Source organism: Triticum urartu, chromosome 3 (assembly GCF_003073215.2).
Source record: "Triticum urartu cultivar G1812 chromosome 3, Tu2.1, whole genome shotgun sequence".
Lineage (NCBI taxonomy): Eukaryota > Viridiplantae > Streptophyta > Magnoliopsida > Poales > Poaceae > Triticum > Triticum urartu.
The window spans coordinates 475,692,805-475,718,093 of record NC_053024.1 but is presented as its reverse complement, the minus strand read 5'-3'; the positions used below and the strand labels follow the sequence as shown (position 1 = coordinate 475,718,093).

The window sequence follows — 25,289 nt, the reverse complement described above, 5'->3', positions numbered from 1 at the left end:
GGTACACTTTACACTGTGATACAATATGATTGTATTTGCATATGCATGCAAACTTTTGTTTTTCTTCCTATCTCGCAGACAGTTGTTGGTTGCAACTGCTATGGATTTCTGAGCAGTTCTATGTAGGAAAGTCATGGATATGGAGATGCCTCGTGATCACATCCAACATATGAAGCAGAGCATCGTGCTTTTTCACATGGACAGACGATCAGGTAGCATATATCTTTTTTGAATACACAGTGTTTGTTTGCTAATATATATCTTTATTTTTCTCATGCCTTTCAACAAATTACTGACGTGTTATGGGTGTTTACCAAGACATAATTTTTTCCTTCACAAATACGCCTTTTCACTTTACTGCCTTTGTTGCCAGTTATTCTGCATTATACTGTCTAAGGTGTCATTCCTTTCCTCTCTAAATTTGGAGCTATGCTTTTCTGACAGTTTGCAAGTTTGCAATTTACTCCAATGGACAGGTCAATGTACAATTTCTGTTCATAACAGGTTGTCATATAGGAGCTGCAGCTTGAAACCATCTATTGGTATGCCTTTGCGGTGTTTCTTATAAGTATAGAGGCATCATAATTCAATATACGCACACATCTTAAATATGTTACAATTTACATACTATTTTGTTTGTGACGCACACATAGTTAAATGCCCATTAATTGATTCATGGAATGATTTCCCGGTGTAGCGAATAAGTAATTTCATGCACTGCATATTTCTCCTTATTTTTCTCTGTTAGTCTTTTGGCAAATTGTTGTTAATTGTTGTAATATATATATATATTGATTTTTTTATTTGTATACCTTTTCTTGCCTACTGCACACTGTCCATTTTGAAGAGGTATAGAAAATTACTATTGCGCCCATCTATTTTTTGTGACCTTTCATCTATGTGATCCTTTATTCTTTTGTTGCTTCATGCATTGGTGAAATGCAACATGCTTATTCCTTCGATGTATTTTTTTACACTTATTTAGTCTTAGAAAAATGTCACAAATAGAGATCAATATATACGTTGGGTTGTTGCTTATCCAAGAACAGTTTGAAGAAGTTGAGGTCGGCTTTGAGTTTTCAATGATTTGTTTCCTACCAATGCTATGGTTTAATTTCCGCATCTTATAATTTCTTGGTCCACTATTGTTTCACAATTGAATTTAAGATTATTTTGTAATCCATGAATACTTCGCAAGCAATTTAGAATTAACACAGATGGCTATAGATACTGATCATGTCTGATGTGGCAAAGTAAACCATCCATCATTTGTTTGTGAGACCCCAAAACCAAGATGCGATTTCCTCCCACTGATTAGTTGTATATGCTTTGTGCAAACTTAGTGTTTAGTGCATCTGTTTTGATGCTTTAGGGTACGTCATGCTTCACAGCCAAAACAAGTTATAGTCAATTTTACAATGCTTTGTGCTAATTTAGTATATTGATTCAGGTTTCTAACTAAGCATAGCTCCCTTCTATAGACAACTTAAACTTTTATAGATAGCACATAAATTTTACTTGATGAGGATAGTTCATCATATATGGATCCATAAAGATCAGGACGACCAAATTTTATCAAAATATAGTGCAACTGATTCCCACACCAACATGCGGGGTATCATCTAGTATGATGTAGTAGAGCATGCCATTTTTTGGTAGTCCGATGGCATGCATGATATGCGTGGGATCGAGATGTTTATGTAATGTTAAGATTATGTTGCATGCTTTAGGATGTAATATTAAGTTTACGTTGCATGCTTTAGTATGGATTTGACAATTTGGTAAAGTGGCACCCACTTGTGGAAGTGGACATGTGTTCGCGAACAGGGCCGGATTAGCTAGATCCACATGTTTATGTTATGTGCTATAATTGCAATAGTTTCCGAGTCTGTATAGCTATGTGTGGAATAATAAACGGTAAAATAGATTCCTAGTCTTGACTCTAAGACTAGCTCAAGTGTTGCATGGCGGTTTCGTTTTCCTAATCATGGGCATAAGTTATTGTAACGAGGATGTCGACAACTTTGAGGGCAATGTGTTAGAAGAACACATGTGTTGAACAGACCCAACCGATTGATATTCGAGACCACATCGTCATTTAGTTATAAGTACAATTACACAGATGTTAGTGTTTGCATAATTCCTTAGACCATGAGAGTACCAATTACCTTCGTGCCATACAGAGCACTTTGGGATTCATGAAACGTCACACATAATAAGGTGATTATATTGGCAACTTTTAGGTGCATCAGAAAAGTATGGCGCGAGACTAGATAACTCGAGACTAGGATTTCTCCTTAGTCGATGTAGAGATATTCTTAGGGCCCTCCCAGTGTGACGGGATCCATAATTGTTTGGCCAGACATAGCGTGACTTGTTCACGGGGATCCTGAAATACAGAACCAGAAAAGAGAACAAAACTAGCTACGAGGAAACTAACATAGTGATCAAGTTGTTGGCTCACGAGGATGCCGATAAATCTCACCTCGGGTTATGTAAAGTATCATGGAACAAAGGGAATATCACATGTGAACAACATGTTCACTCGATATTTATTTGTGTGGGTCTAGGGGTCAATATGAATGTCCCCGGTTTCTCTATTTTATCATTGAACTGAAAGGGGTGCGCCCCGGAGCTGTCGCCGCGAAGAACCATGACTTTGGCATGGTGTGGATTGTGGTATGGATGGCGCGAGAGCACAGAGGATGGGAGTGGAGAGGCAGAGGAGTGTCGCGATGCGGTGTGGATGACGTCAGAGCCATGCTTAATTGGAGCGAACAAGCAAAGGGATGGGAAGCTAACTTCAATGCGGTGCAACGACCGGAGTAGGCTTCTCAATTGCTATGTCGGCATTAAAATGGGGCCGCCCTCTTGTCCAGTCACCTCGCTCTGACCGGCATGAATGCCGTGGAGTCACGTCTGCTCTGGAGCAACGCTGATTGACATGAATGTGCGGCAACCACTTTGCATAAAGAGGTTTTTTAGGGTGAGACCGAGGTGTCGGACGCGTACATGGTTGCGGTCCGGATGCCCGTAAAACCCCTTGGTTTGTGAAAAAACAGACAATCGGACCGATCCACACACCCATGGGATACCATGTTGGATGGTAAACTGCATCTGGACCACTCAATCCAAATATTTGAGGGTCCGTGTCGAAGATGCTCTAAGGGCATCTCCAACGTTGACCCCTAAATTTCCTCCCTCATCCATCTGCAGACAGGGGGGCAGCCCGCGGACACGGATGTGGGAGCCAGCCATCAAATGCTACCCACATACATTTCGAACCAAGTTTAAACAAACCGAACGAATGTGGGTAGACCGCATCCTTCATCTGTCGTTTCCATGAGCGGCGGTGACAAGACCCGTGAAGTGAATGTGCGGTCTCTGCCGAGGAAGAGTTGATCATGGGAGATGGACCGGCCCACTTGGTACACAAAAAGCCCTGCCGCCTCCCATGCCCTACTCATCCTCGGAGGAGTCCGTGACCTGTCCGTCGCCGGTGGACGTGAGGTCCACGATGGAAATGGAGGGGCCGACGCTCTCGTCGTCCCACCGGTGCACCCGAAAGTTCGTTCACTGTGCGTAGGCCGCGCAACTGGCGGCGTCTGGCCCGCGATCGCCTGCATAGCCAGTGCCGCCTCCGCGTTCGTGTCCGGCTGCGCCACATGTGTGGTGCAAGCGGCGGCTTGAGCGTGTGCGGCCTCGTAGAGTGCCTACTGCCCGACGGCGAAGTTGGGGGATTTGCTGTGGCCATGGCGTCCATGGCTTCGTCGCTCACGCGTTCACCGTAGATTTGGCCCTCTGCTAGCTGGTGCTGCTCGAGGAGGAATAGGTTGTACTACTGCTCCACCTGCACCTGCTGGAACACCGACATAGGAGCTGGCACAGGCTGATCCTCTGCCATGGCAGAGGTGAAGTGCGCCTGCACTTGCTCCATGGTGATGCTGGCATGCACAGGCGCGGTTTCCGGTGCAGTGTCGTCAAAGACTGTCCCCACATGGGGTCGTGTCGTCGGAGACCTTGGGCGAGCTGGCCAGCATGTCAGCCTCGATCCTCCTGGCATGTCGGCTCTGCTAGGCGGCAACCTCATGCTTCCGCTCCATCGGCAGACTCTCCCCAAAGCTCTACCGCTCGCGGTCATGGTGGATGTAGTGCACAGAAGGAGGATGTGGAGCGGATTTGTTGTGAGCCAGGTGTGGCCATCCTTTAAATAGCGGTTTTTGGTGAGGCAAAGCGTCCGGGTCCGTCAATGCATGGGCGCCGGAGTTGGTTCCTCGGTCGGGAGCCTGTTTAATGGCGGCAGACATAGGCGCGGGCATTGAAAGGGCATGGTAGATATCCGTCCCATCTCGTCCAGTAAATGTCTCTCCAGCATTGAACAGGCGCGGAGACCGGGTACGCGGCACGGACGACGCCCTCGGCCGGCGAGTCACTTCAATGCCGGTGCCAGCGAGCGGGCACGCCCGTTCTGGGCCGGGTTCACTGTGGAGTGGCCACTCTAGAGCGGCATTAATACATGCAGCTGGCTTCAGGCGGGAAAACGTGTGAGGGCGGGAGGGGTTGTTTGGTGGACCAGGGTAGTCAGGAACGGGCGTGGCAGCGGTCCGGATGCCCGCAAAGCCCCTCCCACTAGTTTGTCTTTGATTTGCGGAAAAAAGCACATTCGGACTGGCCCGTGGACCGATACAAGCCCACGTTGGATGATAATACATGTTCAGACCACATGGTCCAAACGGTTGGGTGACTTGAGGGTCCATGTTGGAGATGCCCTAAGCAATTCCGTTGGAAGTGGTACAGAAAGAGAAAGAGAAGAGAGTTCTCTAGGAAGGAGTCATGCGTGAGGTGGGCTTGGGAGTTCTTGGTACTGGTTCCAAGCACTTACTTGGTCAAATGCATTGATTATGAAGCTCAGTTTCTTGGGTTAACCTTGTCCCCAATGGATCGCATGGTTTAAAAAGTTTGGGCTTCTCCGAAGATCAAATTCTTTGCTTGGTTGGCTATTCAAAATAGGATCTGGACTGCGGACCGCCTGGAGAGGCGCGGGTGGGCCAACTGCGGTCTGTACCCTCTTTGCTCTAGGGAGCAAGAAACGGGTGCTCATCTTCTCTTCAAGTGTCGCTTCACTATTCGGCTTTGGAGGTCTCTCGCGGCCAAGCTTGGCCTTCATCACATTGACACCTCCAGATGTCATCTTCATGACTCCGTCCTGTATTGGCGGGAAGACGGTACTGGGACCACATCCCCAATAGGAGTGCCTTGGCCTCCCTCACCCTCCTCGTCTCCTGGACCATCTGGAATGAACGTAATGCTAGGGTGTTCCGACACAAAAGTGCTCCGCCGCCTATTCTTCTTAACACGATCCTTGAGGAGGCCAAGCTTTGGGTTACTGTTGGTGCAAAGAAACTAGGACCTATTGTATTTCGTGAGTAGTTCGCATGCCGTGTTTGAGGTGATCGCTGTAAAACTCTAATCTACTCTCTCTTATTCAATAGATGAGACAAATCTTTTGCCTCCGTTTCGAAAAAAATGCATTGATTAGTCAGCGTAAAAAAATGCATTGATTAGCATCACTAGTAGAGTACTAGTAGTAGTGTCATCATGTGCAAAATCTAGGGCCTTGCTAATTTGGAGGCATGTGCAGTCGAACACCCTGCACAGGTACTAAAAAAAGGTATCCTATACGGGCCTGTTTAGACGGATTATGGGAGGAGCTGGAGCTCACGCTGGGTCTGGGAGCAGTCAACGCAGACGTGCTTGCGTTGTTCAGATGGTTAGGGTTTTTGGTGGGACCAACTCATCAGAGTTTAAATTCTAGACTTAAGATTGATGATCATGTTTTATGGATTAATTTCAGGCCTTTCAGTAATGTGTGTTTAGTGGGCGTATGTGTAAACATCGAAGGACAAAGGGATACTCATAGGGGGAATCCGTGGATGCGTTTATATGGATAAGTGTATGTACATATGTGTTTCTTAAAAGACAATGTGCCTATGTGAACGTCGGAAATGGGTAGCAACTGATGCTGCTAAAGGTCGTCTCCGAGGGAGTTGTTGGGCTGTAGACGTAGAGACCATGTTTATTCTAGCCCAGCGGTAAAGAAATGCAGGTTACATCGAACTTTGACCGGCAATTATAAATTGCTAACGATAGAAAGGCAAGCTATAATAAATCAAACCAAGCAATGGATGTGAGGTAGCGTTCGGCGACGGAAGAAATTCGGGCGTCCGGCCGGTGGTATAATTTACATTGGGACATGCGGACCTGCGATGCAACTTCAAGTCCGGTGTGTACGTACGTATAGGGTGATGTGTGGCGAGGCGGAGTGGAGACGCGTTCAAGCCATGCGCGCTTGCTCGTTACTAGTAGTACGTTGGACCGCATCGCGTCTTCGATCGGAACCGTTCAGACCGTGCAATGAACGGCATTGGCTCTTGGCGAGTCAGCGTGGTACATATTTTCTGTGTGGTGGCGGCGTACTTATAAAAGTTTAAACTAGTCAATCATTACCGAGAATGATATTGTTACTGTTTCATGAAACAAATTACCAGAGTGGTGAAAGAGTTGATGATTGCAGCTAGAATAATGAGGAGCATAAAAGCAAAGAACATAAGTATAGTGACCGGAAGGGATAATTCATTTCTGAGCCCAGTTTGATGATTGCAGCTAGAATACTAAGGAGCATAAAAGCAAAGAACATAAGTATAGTGACCGGAAGGGATAATTCATTTCTGAGCCCAGGCTCATCTGTATCCGCGCTAATGAAAAAATCAAAACAAATACTAAAAAAATTCAAAAAAATTCAATTTTTTGTGTGTGGTAGATAATTTGATGTGTGAGGTTAGCTCCAATTTTCAAATCATTTAGACATCCAAACAGCTCTCGTCAAAAAAGACAAATTCAGGGTCTGTAAAAAAGTTTACTGTTCAAGCACTGTTCTGACCCGATTTGTCTTTTTTGTTGAGAATTACTCAGATGTTCAAATGATTTGAAAATTAGAGCGAACCTCACGCATCAAATTATCTACTACACAAAAAATTCAAATTTGTTGAATTTTTCTGGTATTTGTTTTGATTTTTTTCTTGTCCGGGTGCAGATGTGCCTGGGCACCGAAACGCCGCACTTGACTAAAAATATACATTTTGTTGTATGTAATGGAGAGGTTAGGCACGAAGAAACTTCGACCATGGTGTACATTACCAGTGCAACAGTAATATCAGTTATCTTGTATTGTAGTTGTAATGAATATGTTGTTTGTTTTGTAGGCGGTTCACTCTTTAGTGGTCGAACTCCTCCATGTTGAAATTGTTCTCTTTTATTGTTTTGCGTCAACGTTGTCATAGCATGGTTGTCTCTGCAATTAAGGGCATAAGGCTGGTCCAACACATTAAGTGCGGTGGATCCCCGTTATCCTCACATTGTCTTCGCTCCTCGTAGATACCAAGACCTGACACCTGGAGGTCACAGATTTGTGAAACAATATCTGTTACCTATGTAGGTCTTTGGATCATGTTGCCCGAATCCTTAAATTGGACAACACACATTGCACTCACCAAATAAACAACTTATTGATCACTCATTAACTATTATCCCAAATGATGACATACACAATAGACACAAAATGAATCTCACCAATCCCCTACATCTCCCATGCATATGGGGGATTTCTCACGCCTGAGAGGAAAATAACCTAATAACTCGGAGATCAAACAAACGAAACTCAACTCAGTAATATGACAAAGATCCGCAATAAGATGAATGATTAAACAAGTCTTGAACTCAAAGTGAATACAAATAGAGTTACAAACCTTAATCTTACAACTTGGAATATCTCTCTCTATGGTGATGTTTGCATCGAATGAAGTGGGGTTGTAGCAGAGGAGACGCAATGGATCTTCGGGAGTCTTCTTTCTCCAGATCCCTTCTTTTATTCTAGTGGTTGTGGCGACAGCTCCTCCCGGTATCCCTCTGCCTCCCCTTCACAACAGTTACTTGTATAGTCCAGGGGGAGGCGGCGCCGTGTGGTACGAGCGGGCACACTCGTACTAGACACCGTCTTTTGATCTGGTGCCTTTGATGAATATGCTCCCAAAAGGGAAGTTGCGCCATTTAACTTCATTTGTTGGGATCTTGATTGGTTTCCTTCCAACATCATATAATTACGCACATCACTAAGAAAACAAAAATTTCTTCTTTCTTGAAAGATTAGCGTTAGAAAAATATGAGAATTGGCGAAAATCTTTTGAAAACCCCATCAAATACCCCTGTAAAAGCAACCAAATATCAAGCCATCAACTTCCCCAAGCTTAAGTCTTGCCCTTCCTCAAGCAACCAAGAAGTAAGAAGAACGAAAGGAAGATTGACAAATGAGTAAAATGGTTTACCGGCTTGTGAAGGGGTAGTATATCCATTCTCACAAATCCTGCAATATTAATTAAGAGAATACTTTCATTTGAATTGTTGCACTTAAACTTGCTGCCTAGCCACAAATAGTTTCATAGCACTAGTTCTAGCTCACAAAATAAACCTTGATAGATAAATAGGTGTAGAGCAAGCGAAAAGATATTCTCTCACAAGACTGGATTTTTGCATCTTGGCTCTTTTTCAAAACATAAACATGAGCTAGGGGTTTTGGTAGAAGAAAACATAGTACTAAAGTATGTCATTAACACCCACTAGTACCACTTAATCATGTCTCTCAAGTACTTCCTTCAATTATTATCCGTCAGAACTTCTATCTTTGGTGATGGGATTATGCCAAACAGATGATACATGCATATTGAGGGTTTTCGCTATGGCTTAAGTTGAATACTATGGACCAAAGATTGTCTCTTTCGAGCGCATCGATCAATATTCGGTATTACCGCATACACACACTCTCAAGAGAAAGCCGAATAATATTCGCTCAAGTGTTGCCATTGCGAACATTAACCAACTCATAGCTGAGATCCAAGCGAAAACTCTGGCAGATCGTTCATTGGCCAATGGAGTCGTCAGCATAAACTCGAGCGGGGTGATGACATCAAGCAACATATAGTGACATGCCATGAACACTCATAAAGCTATATACCATGCATTGCTAAACTATTTTTTGGCATAATCTCGATCACCTCAAATTTACATTCCTCTAGGCAACTCTATTAGTAGGTACTATCAAGTCAATCAAATTAAGTCTTATGGAGTTGAGTGTATTAAGTGCTAGTTCTCTTCAAATTATGACCCCCCCCCCCCCAAGTTTCTTTAAAAAAATATTTCTTCGCAATTTCAACAAAATTAAGACAATGCTTAACATCAAAGTTTCACTTGCAAGACTCAGAATGGGAGTTAGAACTAACTGATATTCAACTAACGTGGGGAACGAAGGTTAAGTGCAACCAACCGAATAAAAGTATAGACTTAATTAAATTTGTGAGAAAAGTAAGTATGCACATATTATACCTACTCGCGTTGGCTTGCTCTTTTCTCAAGACACGACTAGGCAAGATATTAGTGAGATGCACGGCAGTAAGGAAAGCTTCATCCCAAAATTTTAGTGGCATGGATGCGGCAGCAAGCAAGGCGATGATGCCATCTATCCAATAACAGTTTGATGACAGCGAGGACTTGTTTATTGAACCTCCTAAACTTGGGAATCAATGGATAGAGTCCATCCACACATTTGCCGTGATAAATGATTTTCTACATGACCTGATCCTTGATCAAAATGAAAAACAGGTGAAATTCTAGAAACACATGATTGTTAAGGGCAATACGCATGGACTGAAAGAAGATTTTTGGAGGTATTAGGAACATGTAGGACATTGTTTAGATGAATTTCACGATGAGAGATTTTAATAATTGAATGATCAACGTGATCTATCCTCATACCTGCACCATCTGCGTTGTGAACTTGTTGTTAACCGTGGTATCTTTCATGCATAGTGATTTTCTCGATCTTGCCAGTGATGTGATCCATGGAAACAAAGTCCATGTACCAACTTGTGTCTACCCCGTATGATGTGTCTACGGCAGCTGCAACTTTTCGTTTGCGTGCATTGTCCTCGGCATAGCGCCAGAGACAATTTTTAGCAATATGGTCCCTTTTTAGAAGAGATAGAAAGGTAAAAGAATTCTTCCTAACAACTTCTAGAGATAAAAGCCTTGCAACGCAATGATACATATGTAACGTGGCAATTAACTATATGTTAAAAAAATCAAATCTTGAAATCTACACAAGTGTTCAATTTGATCGAATTGTTCATTGCAGACCTCTTATATTGAAATCTACACCATTATTTAAGCTTGGGCCTCATGTCAGATATTTTCATCAATGTCACGCATGCTAAATATGCCAAATTTCTCATTCTTGAACATTTTAAGATTTGTTTACATTTTCTTGCTAAAATGTGAAATATGCATGATTCATCCCAAAATTTGCCAAATATCATTAGAATCTTCATGCGCATTGTCCCCCATCCTATATATAACTAAATAGTTGATTCCCACTAATTCTAATTCTCTCAACATGCAACTTTGCCAACTCGGCATGCTGTCATGCATGGAATAAAACACACAATTTTAATACAACTATATCAACTCACCATGCGAACATGCATGAAAAGGATCCACCTTTAAAATGCACCATGCATGCTACTCATATTCAATAAATATTTTATAACCATTAGTAGAAAAAGGGCCATTTGTCCCGGTTGCTGAAACGGGACTAAAGGGTCGTTACTAAAGCCCTACACCTTTAGTCCCGCTTCTTGCACGAACCGGGACAGATGGGCCTCCACGTGGCCAGTGAGGCGAGCCCAGGCAGGAGGCCCTTTGGTCCCGGTTGGTGGCACCAACCGGGACCAATAGGCATCCACGCGTCAGCAGGTCGCAGGACCTGAGGTTTTTGTTTTTTTAAAGGGGTGGGTTTTGGGGGGTTAATTTAGGTGTTTCATATATTGTGTTAGTTAGCTAATTAATAGAGAGAAGTGTCCTCTCTTATCTCCGTGCTTGGTCGACGCTATATACTATACGTATAGAGAGGACTCGACACGCTAGCTAGTAAGCAAAAATGAAGGAAATAGAAGATCGTCATGAACATATGCATACAGAGAGAAGTGATATCGGCCTCTCCTTCTCCGAGAGATTGGTCGAACAACAAGTTTTCGTATATCTATCCGACGCTACTGGCTACATATATACAATATAAGATCTCTTACAATATAATCCCCTAATTATATATGAACTCAGGGTCCACATGGTATTCTCCATCTTTATCGATCATGTGGTCAAGAAAGAATGCCGCCAATTCCTCTTGAATTGCTCGCATGCGATCTGGTGCTAGGAGTTCATCCCGCATCCAAAACATCTAATTTGAAGAAGGGGGCCAATACATACATATGAATGAATGAAACTCAACACAAATGATGGTAATAAAATAAAATTCTGAATATTATTTCTTACGCACTTCATATTGTTTTTTAGTGTAGCCCCGCTCACAGGTCGTGTGGCGGATGGACTCGCAAATGTAGTATCCACAGTAATTATTCTCGGCTTCCTACCACAACCACTTTACAAGAAATAGAGGTCAATCAAACTAATAAGCAAGTATGCTAAATGATATTAATGAAACTAGCACTTGAATCACTAGGAGATGCGGGGAACATGATAGTAGTACTTACTTTCGGGTGTTTAAATTGCAGCTTCTTCGACAGTCCCGGAGCTTTTGAGGTGAATTTTTTCCAAACCCTGCCAGACAAAGAAAACAATTACTTGATATCAGGAAGTGAACAAAGTTGTCGATATGGTGCGATAATGATCGATTTAATTTACTTTTCGAGCATTTGAGTCATGTCCGCATACTCCTGAGGATCTTTTCGTCTCAAGTCTAAGACGGTTACTAGTCCCTGCTCAAGCTTAATCTCTAGGAGAATATAGTGGAACCTGCGCACGCATGCATAACTCATCAATTACATTACTATAACCTCGACTAATAAGGAAAACCGAATATGCAGAAGAAAGTAACACTCACTTAAAGTTGTAAGGAAAGAGTATTATAGCTTTGTTTTGATTTAATACCAACGATCGTAGCAAGTTGGCCTCGGTATAATTTTCGTGACTTTCAACCGAATATGCATCTATGATATTTGGGTTAATGAACCCAATATCACCGATTTGTCTTTTCTTCAACTCGATGATCTTCAATCTGCATAATATAGTGAGGATAATTATAAATACATGCAATGAAAGAGCTAACCTATATATAGAGACTTAATGACAGAAGTAGTACTTACAGACAGTAGCAAGTGACCGTTAATTTATCGAGGGCCTTCTGATTGGAAAACTGGAAGAACTCCTCAAATGGAACATTCAATAGATCAGTTCCAATGAGGTCATGCTCCTCTTTAACTCTCAGCGTCAAAATATTCCTCCCTCCAGACTCTCTACAGGTTTTTATGTACCAATCATGGAATCTTCGCATCATCGTTGTTAGAGATCTTTCATCTTTGACGAGAAGCTTCCCGTACTCATATCTGTGTTCATCCACCTCCAAGAATTCATAATGTACATCGTCGGGCAGGTAATCTCCAAGATTGTTATAACCGGGCACCATCCTTGAATCATTAGCGACGATATCACTAGACACCTTGAGCGGGGGGCATGATTGGTTCGCTTGTTCGCCGAGCTGGGCAATTTTTTCCCAGCTCGTCGTTCCGCTAACCTTTGATCACTGACAGTACTTCCCGACCGCTCCACTTCGGTAAATGACCTTTCAATAATGCGCTCATAGTTGCCTTTCGGCTGAGACTTTGGTGGTTTCTTCAGGGCTTCCACAGTGCGCTTCGCTTTCACCGGATCTATCTTCTCCTCCGGAGGTGGATGTTTCTTTTCTTTCACCCCTTCAAAGAAGTTCGTCACTTTGTCTCGAATGATCTTCTCATTTTCCTCCAGGGTCCTCTCATATGGTAACTTCTCTGGAATCTTCAGAGAAGGACCGATTCTGTATTGCCTCCCGCCTCTGGTTGTACTGCTAGACGCCGGAGCAGACGGAGCGGCTATGGCTGTCTTATTTCCTTGCTTACGAGGCGGAGGAGGAGGACTACGACGCGCCGGAGCAGCCGGAGCGGCGGCGGGTCTCTTCCGTCCTTGCTGACGAGGCGGAGTGCCGCCACGCACCGAAGAAGGAGGCTGGCTGCTCGAGCGAGGAGGCGGAGTGCCCTGACTCGCCGGAGGAGGAGGAGGCGGAGTGCCCTGACTCGCCGCCGGAGGAGGAGGCGGAGGCGTCCAATTCGGAAGGTTGATGAGCTCCTTCCGCCATAGGCATGGAGTCAACAGACAAGAACCCAGTTGAGTCTCCCCTTCACCCGTAGGGTGGTTAAGCTCGAGGTCCTCAAATCCGTCCGTTATTTCATCCACCATCACCCTAGCATATCCTTCTGGAATCGGCTAGCAGTGAAAAGTTGCGCCAGGTTCAGGAGGTGCAATAGAGCCAACAGCCGCCTTGACTTTAAATTTCTTCCATTGCGTCATAAGGTGGCAATTTTGAGACTCCATGATTAAGTCCACGGGGTAGCTAGCAGGAGCCGTGAAGACAAGCTCCAGCTGCTGCAGCTCGGTGGAAGCCACGTTGCTTCTCCGCTGAGATGGCGGGGTAGCTTCGGGGGAAGCTTCGGCAGGTCGCTTGCTGCGATCTTCTTCTCGTTGCTCCATCGCTTGTACCCTTGCGTGCAGCGCCTGAATTTGGATCTGCTCCACTTTCTTCCCCATCTCCTGGCATTTGTAACCACCTGCGTACGGAAACCCAACCTTCCATGAAACGGAGCCTGGCGTGCCTCGTGTTCGTCCAGGGTGCTCAGGATTCCCGAGGACCATTGTGAGCTCGTCGTTCTCTCTGTCTGGAACGAACGTCCCTTGCTGCGCTGCATCGATATACTGCCGAAGCTTCATGACGGGTATTCGCAGTTGCTCGTTTGTCCAATGGCACTTCCCTGATACAGGGTCCAAGGTTCCGCCAACTCCGAAGAACCAAGTCCGGCAATGGTCTGGCCAGTTCAATGTCTCTAGTTCGACCCCTTTATCTTGCAGGTCATTCTCAGCCTTGGCCCACAACGGCCGGGCTTTGAGGTAGCCACCTGACCCCGTGTGATGGTGAAGTTTCTTCTTCGCAGCATTTTTCTTGTTTGTCGCTGACATCTCCTTACTCTTGTCCAATGTCTCGTGGGCCACAAAGTCGTCCCACTGATCTTTTATCTTCTCATACCGGCCGATGAATTCTAGTGTCTCTTCTTTGTCGACAAACGTTGTTTTCAGCTCATTATTCCACCTCCTGAATAGTTTTGCCATCTTCTTAAGAGCATGAGACTTGATCAATTGCTCTAGAACTGGCTTCTCCGAATCCTCCTCTGGCGGTAGGGTGAATTTTTCTTCAGCGCGGTCCAAAGATCATCTTTCTGCATATCGTTGACATAAGACACCTCAGGGTCATCTTTAGCCGACTTATACCATTGGTGGATGCTGATCGAGATCTTGTCCCTAACAAGAACCCCGCATTGAGCAGCAAATGCTTCCTTTGTCCGGATGGGTTCAATCGGTCGGCCATCACGCGTGATTGCTGTGATCTCAAACCTTTCATCCGAGCGCAACTTTTTCTTCGGGCCTCGTTTCTTTACCGAAGTTGTGCTCGATCTGGAGGGATAGAAAAAAGAAGAAAGAGGAGAGTTATTAATTAATATGTGTACATACCAAAACAATTAATGCATCAATTAGCTATAATCAGCACATGCTTAATTAATACTCCCTCCGGTCCTTTTTAGTTCGCATATAAGATTTGACTGAAGTCAAGCCTCGTAAAGTTTGACCAGCTTTGTAGAAAAAAGTGTCAACATTCACAATCTGAAATCAATACCACTAGATGTGTCATGACTTAAAGTTTCATATTATATAACTTTAGCATGGCAGATGTTGATATTTTTTCATAAAATACAGTCAAACTTTATGAAGTTTGACTTCAGAGAATTCTAATATGCAGAGTAAAAAGGACCGGAGGGAGTATATATACCTAGCCGGACTCTGTTCGGTCACCGGAGTCGTCATCAAGGTGTCCTTCTTCCACCGACATTCGGTAACCAGAGCCATCATAATCATGTCCTTCCTCCTCCATTGTTCGATCACCGTAGCCTGATTCTTCACCATGTCCTTCCATACCATCGGTTTCATTGAGAAACGACATGATGGCATCACTTCCGGCTGCGATTATGTCCCCCAACACCGCTTATGTTGCTTCGTCTCGGGGGTGCTCCGTAGTTTCTGCAAATATTTACAGCATGGCAATTATTATTCAAACATGACAGATGGATATATTAGTGGCAAACGTGGAACTAGCTAGCTAATCACAAGAAGAAAATCATATTAGTGGCCTCGACGCTTCTCTAGGGTTTGGGGTGGCCTCGGCAACTCTTCAAGGGTTTGGGGTGGCCTCGGCAACGCTTCAAGGGTTTGGGTGGCCTCGACGAGAACACTTTTTTAACTTGGTAAATTTGGGTGGCCTCGAAAGAGTTTGTCGGGTAGGGGCGCAGCGGGAGGGGGTAGGAGACCGACATCATTTTTTTCTAGGGTTTGGGTGTCCTCGAGAGTTTTGGTCGAGCGAGAGGGCCGGGGGGTAAGAAATAAAAAGAAGAGAAGATCGAAGAAAAAAAGAAAAAGAAAAAGAGGAGAAGAAGAAAGGAATAGAGGAGAAGAAGAAAAAAATAAGATATTTTTTTCTTCTTCTCCTCTATTCCTTTCTTCTTCTCCTCTTTTTTTCCTTTTTTCCTCTTCTTATTTATTTATCCTCTTCTTCCTCTCCTCTTCTTCTCCCTTTTCTTTTCCTTCTTCCTAAACTAAACATAAACTAAAATAATCCTAAAACTAAACGAAGTTATCGGGACGGGGTATATCCTTTCTTCTTCTCATTCTATTTTCTCTTCTTCTCCTCTATTCCTTTCTTCTTCTCCTCTTCTTTTTCTTCTTTTTCCTCTTCTTATTTATTTCTCCTCTTCTTCATCTCCTCTTCCTCTCCTCTTCTTCTCCTTTCTTCCTCTTCTTATTTTCCTTTTTCCTCTCATTCTTTTTCTTCTTCTTCATTTCCTAGCTAGATATATAAAACTTTTCTAAAAATGTAACTTTTGCATATATAAAACTTTTTCTTCTTCTTCCTTCTTCCTTCTCTTCCTTCTTCCTAAATATATAAAACTTTTCTAAAAATGAAACTAACCTAAAATTAATGTACTAAATCAGAGAACATATATAGATAAAACTTTTCTAAAAATCTAACTTTTGCATATATAAACATATATACACAGAGAACATACATACATATATACATTTTTATAAAAACTTTCTATATATAAACATAAAAAACATTTTTGACATCTAAATTTCTTTAATGAACAACTAAAAACATCTGAAAACAGCATATAAGAACATCTAAAAACATCTAAAAATAGCATATATATATATATAACAAAAAAATATAAAGGAAAGATAGGGGCCGGCCGGACAGAGGGGCATGGCGGCGGCGGCACCGGCGGGGCAGGGCAGAAGCGCACGTGCGCGAGGAGCGGCGCCGGCGTCGGGGCGGGCGCACACAAGGGCGCGGGGAGCTACAGGTGTGCTCATAGGGGGTGGCAGGGCACGGCGGCCGGTGTCGGGGCAGTTGGCGTCGAGGGCGTCGGCGGCGGCGAAGTTGGGCGGCGCCGGGTGGCGTCAGGCGGCGTCGGGGCGGAGGACGGGCGTCGGGCGGCGTCGGGGCAGGGTGCGGCGTCGGCGACGGCGACGAGAGGAGCGGCCTGGCGGCGTCGGGGGAGAATGGGAGCAGTTGGGCAAATTTTTCTAAGTGTTGGCTTATATAGTCACACATTTCATCCCGGTTCGTAGCACTAACCGAGACCAATACCCCCCTTTGGTCCCGATTCGTGCCACCAACCGGGACCAAATGTCTCTTTTCAGCAGCCCAAAGGGCGGGAAGCAACTGCCTTTTGGTCCCGGTTGGTGCCATCAACCAGAACCAAAGGCTCGTGCTGCCCGTGGCCAAAACTTTAGTCCCACCTCGCTAGTTGAGAGGGGCGCGTAGTGGTTTATAAGGGCATCTCCAGCCGTTGGCCCCCCAGGGGGCGACTAAAATCGCCGCCTGGGGGGTGAGCCGGCGCAAAAATTGGGCCTGGGAGCGAGTTGGTCCCCAGCTGCCGGCCCCAGGGCCGCCCCCAGGCACGTTTTAAAATAAAAGAAGTTCAGCGAAGTTCGGCTTAAACACGATAAAATTCGGCCAAACACGATAAATTTCAGCACATTTCGGCGAAGTTCGCGGATTTGCATTACATAACACATATACATAAACTAATCTAAAGGAAAAACTGGCTGAAGTCGTCGCCGTCGCCGCCAATCGTCGTCGTCGGCCTTCTCCTCCTTGACGCGGGCGCCCCTGCTGGACCCCTGCCCAGCGTCGCCATGGCAGACTGGTGGCGGCACATCGTCGTCGTCGTCGTCGTCGCTGTCGCAGATGACGATGACTCCGCCTTCGTCGCGGACGCGTCGATGCTCCGTGAAGCGAAGCAGGGCGGCGTGCTGGCGCTCCTTCGCCTTCTCCAGGCGCTCCTTCTCCATCGCTATGGAGTCCTTGCACGCCCATTTCAGGGTCGCGTCGTCGTCGTCGTCGAGCTCCGTCGTCACCGGCGCGGCCGGCTCCTTCTTCACCGGCGCGAGCCCCGGCTCCGTCTTCACCGGCGCGAGCCCCGGCTCCGTCTTTGGCTTGACGAAGCGCGGAGGAGGAGCCGACGAGTAGGCGCGCCGGCCGCCCTCGTTGATGACGATGCCGGCGCTGCGAGTGCGCGGGCCGAGCGGCGTCTCCGCCCCGGGCTCGGCCTTGACGCCGAGCAGGGCCGGAGAGCGGGAGGAGTAAGAAGAGGAGGAGGACCCGAACCTCCTTGCCGCCCATGGCCCGACGCGTCGGTGCTGAGCCGGGGCGGCCGCCCTCGCCGGGTACGCCAATGGCGGGTCGTTGCCGCCCTCGAGGTACGTCAGCACGCCCTCGAGTGTGCGGCCGGGGACGCCCCACCACAGGTGGTGCCCCTCGCTGTTCTATCGGCCGCCAACCACCGGCGCGCCGTTGATGGACGCCAAGCGTTGCTGCTGGCGGTGCTACTGGGGGAGGGAGAGTTGGGCGTCGGTGAGGGAGGCACGCACGACCTCGACTTCCTCGGCGAAGTACTTCGGCTTCGCCACGGCGTCGGGCAACGGGGGAATGGGCACTCCCCTGGCGCTGAGCCTCCACCCCGTCGGCCCGGCGCGCATGTCCGGCGGCGCCGGGATGTTCGCCTGGAACAGGAGTCAGGACTCCTGTTCGCGGAGCGAACGGCGGCCGAAGCCGTTGGCCGCCGCCTCGTCTCCGGGGTAGCGTTCCGCCATGGCGACGGGCTCGGGAGAGGTAGAGAGATAGAGGGAAGGGCTGGGCGGCGGCGATCGGGAGAGGTAGGGAGAGGGAGGAGCTGGGCGGCGGCGAGGGGCGGGGCTGGTGTGGGCATAGGCGAGTACAGGCCACCGGCTATATAGCCGCGCCGCACCCGTGTGTACGCGTGCGAGGGAGGGGAGGCGTCGGCGCGCCGTCCCGTGACGCGTCGCCCGTGAGGAATCAATGGCAAGGCTGACCGACGGTAGCCTTGGCATTGATTCCCCGCGGGAACCGAGGCCGTTGGGGGAAGACGAGGCGCCGTGTCGCTGACGCGGCGGGCCCGCGGCTGTTTCGCACCAAAATAGTTTGCCCCGGCGCCCCCGGGCGCCCCCCAGCGCGCCGGGTTCGGCCTGGGTCCATCGGCGCTGTTTTCGGCCCAGGCCGGCGAAAATCGGGCTCCTGGGGGTGCGACTGGGCCGTTTTTTTGGCACCGGCGCGAAAAAATCGCCTGGGGAGGCCTTCCTGGGGCGCGGCTGGAGATGCCCTAAGCCCCACTGCCGCACCCCTCTCGAGCTCCTCTCGATTGCAGGCTTACGGGCCTAATTGTCACTGATATGCCTGATGGGCCTACTGGGCCTTCTGCGGACCTGAATTCTGGCCCATGGTAGGGTTTCTAGTCGTATTCAGGCCATGGTGGCCCAGTAGTTGGCACCTTTTTTATTGCTTTATTTATTTTATTTTGCTTCTACTTACAACAAAAAACGTATTGTTGCTATTTTTATTTATTTTATTAAAGTTTATTTATTTTACTTTATAAAGTTTATTTTATTTCCACTTCTTTATTTTATTCAAGTTTATTTTATTTTGTTTCTACTTATTTATTGTATTGAATTTAAATTTATTTTATTTTGTTTCTACTTATTTATTAAAGTTTATTTAATTTACTTTATTAAAGTTTATTTTGTTTCTACTTATTTATTTTATTAAAGTTTATTTTATTTAATTTTGTTTCTACTTATTTATTTTATTAATTTTTAATTTATTTTATTTTGTTAATTTCCTTTTTGCTATTAAAGAATATTAAAGTTTATTAGAGTTTTATAAAAGTTTTTAGTTAATTTTATTTTTGCTATTAAAGAATATTATGGTTTTGTTTTTACTTATTTCTATTATTTTATTTTTGCACTTCATAATTTTTCATTTTTTAACTTATTTGAACTTCATAGTTTTTCTGTGTTCAAAATGCACCATTCAAAGCCACATCATCAATTTTCAACACTTTCTGACTTCATTTGTTATTTTTCATGCATTTACTGATTATTTTGAGCTATAAGACCCTAAAATTAAAAAGCATTTCAAATGAACTCTGAAAAGGTTGAAAGTTGGCATGGTATCATCATTTCATCCACAAAGTATGTGCAAGAAAGTAGAGGGTTACGGCAAAAACTGGATGCACTTCATCTACAAAACAGACAATCTCTTTTGAAGTATCTGGGTTTCATAGGGAAACTCGTCTGTTACAAAGGGATTTCATTTTTTAACTTATTTGAACTCCATAGTTTTTCTGTGTTCAAAATGCACCATTCAAAGCCACATCATCAATTTTCAACCCTTTCTGACTTCATTTGTTATTTTTCGTGCATTTACTGATTATTTTGAGCTATAAAACCCTGAAATTGAAAAGCATTTCAAATGAACTCTGAAAAGGTTGAAAGTTGGCATGGTATCATCATTTCATCCACAAAGTATGTGCAAGAAAGTAGAGGGTTACGGCAAAAACTGGATGCACTTCATCTACAAAACAGACAATCTCTTTTGAAGTATCTGGGTTTCATAGGGAAACTCGTCTGTTACAAAGGGATTTCATTTTTTAACTTATTTGAACTCCATAGTTTTTCTATGTTCAAAATGCACCATTGAAAGCCACATCATCAATTTTCAAACCTTTCTGACTTCATTTGTTATTTTCATTCATTTACTGATTATTTTGAGCTATAAGACCCCAAAATTGAAAAGCATTTCAAATGAACTATGAAAAGGTTGAAAGTTGGCATGGTATCATCATTTCATCCACATAGCATGTGTAAGAAAGTAGAGAGGGTTACATTAAAAACAAAGTACATACATAGTTCTCATTGAACAACATATAGCTCTCCCGAGCATCTACTTAAACCATACATTGAAACTATGTAAAACCTTTCAATGCAACAACAAATGCGATCATAATCACAACCAAGGTAAAAATTGATCCAACGGCATAATGATACCAAGCCTCGGTATGAATGGCATATTTTCTAATGTTTCTAATCTTCAACCGCATTGCATCCATCTTGATCTTGTGATCATCCACGACATCCGCAACATGCAACTCCAATATCATCTTCTCCTCCTCAATTTTTTTATTTTTTCCTTCAAGTAATCGTTTTTTTCTTCAACTAAATTTAACCTCTCGACAATAGGGTCGGTTGGAATTTCCGGTTCAACTACCTCCTACATAAATAAAATCTATGTCACATTGGTCAGCATAATTGTCATAAAAAATAAATGAACCAAATAGTTATAAAAAAATAATATATACCACATCTGAATTTATTATTGCTTGTTGTTATTTAGTGCAATAATATATACCAAAACCATCGCACTATATAATAACAAACAATAATAAAATTTAGAAAATTATACAAATATCTATTTAAAGTAAGAATTATTTTGTCTTTCAGAAAGAAGATAAGAACAAGAGGCTCACCACGGTGGTGCCGGCGACGAGATCGGCGCGGGCGATCGACGGCGGTGAAGACGGGGACGGGACGTGACGGACCGCTAAACCTATGCAAATCTCGGGGAAAATGGAGTTTGGAGGTCGAGCTTTGGGATGAGAAAGCTTAACTAGTGCGGCTCGGGCATTTCATCAAACACCTCATGTGCATAGGAGGTGAGCTAGAGCGCCCAAATGCCCTCTCCTCGCCGGTCAGAAAAAACAACACTGTGGAGTGCTCTGCTGCGGCGATGGGGTATATATAGGCAACTCATTTGTCCCGGTTCGTGGCAGGAACCAGGACTAAAGCCCAGCCTTCTGTCCCGGTTCAAGCCAAGAACCGGGACCAATGGTTGTGGGTCAGGAGTGAGGCCCATTGGTCCCGGTTCGTGCCTAGAACCGGGACAAATGGGTCCATACGAACCGGGACCAATGCCCACGAGGCCCCGGCCGGCCCCCTGGGCTCACGAACCGGGACGAATACCCCCATTGTCTTGATTTGTGACTGGACCGGGACTAATGGGCTTGCCATGCCCGAACCAAAGCCCTGTTTTCTACTAGTGAACTATGCAATTATTTATTTTAGTTTTTATTCTCATATTGTTAATGTAAATACTAATATTGCATACAACCAAATCACATTGAAATCATTGTAATCGATTTCCACAGCAACACGCGGGTCATCTCTAGTTAATCCTAGCGCACGAACAAGATGCCTTCGATCAATCCCATACATGGATTGCATTGTACAAGTCAATTGCACGCTCGGCGATTGATCGATTAATTCCAATTTAATTATTCACACACCACTCCCTAATTAATGATTTTGATCGCAAGGTCATCCTGAAAAAACATAATCTGGAAAAAAATTTGACAAGGATATACTAAGTGTTGCTTTTGTAGTGATGAGGAGTCGATTCAACATCTATTCCTTCGCTGTCCACTTGCCAAGCTATTATATATAGTGATATGTACATATAGCTTTTAATCTACCACCGCCCACGAGTAGTAAGAATATGTTCAAAAATTGGTTACTGGGGTGCATCCGAAGTTGAAGTGTCTGATTCGTATGGGAATTTGCACTTTACTTTGTGTCATTTGGAACATTCGTAATGATTGTATTTTTAATAGAACCGAAGGCTTTTTTATAGGTTATCTTCAAGGCCATCAGCTGGATGCATACGTGATCGTTACTACACAAGGATGAGGATCGAGCGTCATCTTTGATACAGCCGATGAAAGATGGTCGCTCGAAATTTATTCAATCAATTTGGTTGGCGGCCTACTAATAAGAATTGTGATGCATGAGACTCATGTCTCCATGATTTTATTTTATTTTCCTAATTTACCTTTGGGGCAGCAGCCATGTGTGATAGCTTTTGTTGAAATTTATTGTTGTTGGATGTTGAACTTAAATATTTAATAAAAAAATATGTGCGTCACTCGATGCAGAGGCTAAAGGTATCCCTCTCTTTTTTCCACGAGCTCCGTTTTGCAAGCAACACAGAACTTTGACAACACCGATCGATCGAACTCGTCGTATCCGGCCGATGGGTACGGACGATTTCAAAATGTTAGAGCTCTCATCGTGATGAAATACATGTGGCTAACGGAAGTTGGCCAGGCACTACGTAGGACATTACAAATAGCCTTCCAGCGGAAGTCCGGCCGGGCAGCAGGGCAGAACTGATTGAGTCTAGCTCGAGGTCGAAACCATTACTTTCTATCCACATCCACCACAATGGCGGTGGCGTCGACTCCGCCTCTGCAGCTTGTCATAGCCGCGCTTCTTGCGCTGTCCCTGTCCACGACAGCGTCCTCGTCGCCTGCGCCGGCGAACCGGAGCAGCTGCTACAAGCGTCTATTCAGCTTCGGCGACTCTCTGACCGACACCGGCAACTACATCATCCACTACTCGAACGCGTCAGGGCCGGTCCTAGCGCTGCCATACGGCGAGACCTTCTTCGGCCGCCCTACCGGCCGATGGTCCGACGGCCGCCTCATCATCGACTTCATCGGTAAGTGTATGGACGACACGTCGACATCTGCTTAGTACTTACATGCATGATGCATGACAATTGTTTCGTGCAGTGGAGAGGCTGGGGTTCCAGTACTGGCCGGCGTACCTGAAGGGGGCGGCCGGGAAGTCGCCGGCGGAGGAATTCCGGTACGGCACCAATTTTGCGGTTGCGGCCGCCACGGCGCTGAGCCAGGATTTCTTCCTGGAAAAGAACCTCAGGGTGGACCTGCTTACCCCGAGCCCGATCCCCCCTTACTCCCTCGGCGTCCAGATCGACTTGTTCAAGAAAGTGCTCGCCATGCTCGCCTCCACGGACCAAGGTAACGTGTACCACATAAATAGAGCAAAACCAGAGCAATTAAGTGCACGGATGGCGCCATGGCTACGCAAACGCGCTGACCATACACTATCTCCTACCATATCATCACCGCATCACGGCCATGCAGAGAGGAAGGAGGTGATGTCGAGCTCGCTGTTCCTGGTGGGGGAGATCGGCCTCAACGACTACAACCACCCCTTCTTGCAGAACAAGACCCTGGAATGGGTCAGGCCCCTCGTGCCCCAGGTCATCAGCTCCATCGTTCTGTCCATCGAGGCTCTGATCGAGCTAGGCGCCAAGACCATGTACGTGCCGGGCATCTTCCCGCTGGGGTGCACCCCGCTGTACCTCTCCCTCTTCCCCGGCGACGACCGCGACCCTGCCACGGGCTGCCTCCGGGGGGTCAACGACCTCATCCTCGCCCACAACCACATGCTGGAAACCAAGCTTGAGGAGCTCCACCGTGACCACCCCGGCGTGTCCATCACCTACGTCAACTCCTACGACAACGTCCTCGGCCTCATCACAGCGCCCACCCAAAACGGCAAGCGCTAGCAAGAATCCTACCATGGCAACACATCATGTCCAGAACGGCTTTGATTTACTGTATTATTTTCGTGCTGTGGATGCAGGGTTCGACAAGGAAACGGTGCTGGAGGCGTGCTACCCCGTCTTCATTTCTGGGTCGGCGGCGGTTCCGTGCGTGGACCCGTCCAAGCACGTGAATTTCGACGGCCTGCACATGACGGAGGCGGCGTACAAGCTCATGGCCCGCGGGATGCTCGACGGCCCGTTCGCCGCGCCGTCCATCATGTCCACCACATGCAACCACGGCTGCTAGACCTATGTCTTGCTTTCGCAAATGATCTATATTCAGATAGTGCTTGTTGCATCTGGTTGTCAAAGGGTCATCAATAAATACTCGATCACGATGGTGCGCGTTGCAGCACCTCCATTTTTCCAATAACTTAATAGTACTTTTTGTAATATATAAAGTGACATGTATAGTACTCCCATATTATAAGAAGAAACGATAGTTTCGTTGTTATGTGGATATGACAAATTACAACCTGGTTCTGAGTCCTCCTTCTCCAAAACAAAAGGTAGGGTTCCTATCTCTCGCCGGCGCCGCCGTAGGTCCATCTCGTCTTCGTTGGTCCAAAGGCCATGGGGACACGATGGATCCTGGCAAGGGCCGGCGGGAGGGCTCCGTTTCTAATCATTTTCTTAAGTTTTGTTAGGGTTTTTGTTTTGCTCAGGAAGGCAAGACGGCGGTGGCTCTCTGTCGATGGAATAAAGGTCTCGCCGCCTAGTCCTCGTTTTGCGGTGCGTCTAGCATCGTTAGTGGACGTGTGGAGGTGTGGCTCCGGCAGATCTATCTTTGATCGATTTGCTCGGATCTCGTCGTTGTCGTCTACGTTCATGTGTTTTCTGTTTTGATCTTTCCGATCTATATTATTCTTCATCGATGGCGGTTGCTGTTATGGTGCGCTGATTCTATGAAGTCTTAGCACGGCGACTTCCTGACTATCTATTACAACAAGTTGTGCCCGACTATGATGATGGAGGGGCGATGACGGCGGCGCGCCTTCGGCTCGCTTTAGTGCTTGTAGTCGTTACTAGGTGGTCTATGGGTCTAGATGTAATTTTTATTATTTCTGATGTTCATTATACTGCCATGACCAATGATTGAAGATGAGATCAGAAGTTTTCCCAAAAAAATAAATACAACCTGATGTACACGCTTTGTTGTAAACTACTAGTAATTGGCCTTGGTAGTGTTCGAAATCTTCATCCA

The 25,289-nt window shown here is 45.7% G+C and overlaps 1 protein-coding gene across 1 annotated transcript; it reads left to right on the top strand.

Moving 5' to 3' along the window:
* The first annotated feature begins 22,777 nt into the window (after window positions 1-22,777).
* On the top strand, window positions 22,778-24,539 carry LOC125548509 (sinapine esterase-like). The gene is made up of 4 exons (XM_048712094.1): window positions 22,778-23,170; window positions 23,244-23,492; window positions 23,619-24,035; window positions 24,124-24,539. The coding sequence occupies exons 1-4, from the start codon at window positions 22,894-22,896 to the stop codon at window positions 24,330-24,332; spliced, it is 1,152 nt and encodes a 383-aa protein (XP_048568051.1). The 5' UTR covers window positions 22,778-22,893; the 3' UTR covers window positions 24,333-24,539.
* The last annotated feature ends 750 nt before the right edge of the window (window positions 24,540-25,289 follow it).

Excerpts from the sequence above, each read along its gene's own strand:
- LOC125548509 (XM_048712094.1), top strand. The coding sequence starts at position 22,894 with ATGGCGGTGGCGTCGACTCCGCCTCTGCAGCTTGTCATAGCCGCGCTT. Across the intron at positions 23,493-23,618 it reads GCTCGCCTCCACGGACCAAG|AGAGGAAGGAGGTGATGTCG; the intron begins GTAACGTGTACC and ends ACGGCCATGCAG. Across the intron at positions 24,036-24,123 it reads CACAGCGCCCACCCAAAACG|GGTTCGACAAGGAAACGGTG; the intron begins GCAAGCGCTAGC and ends CTGTGGATGCAG.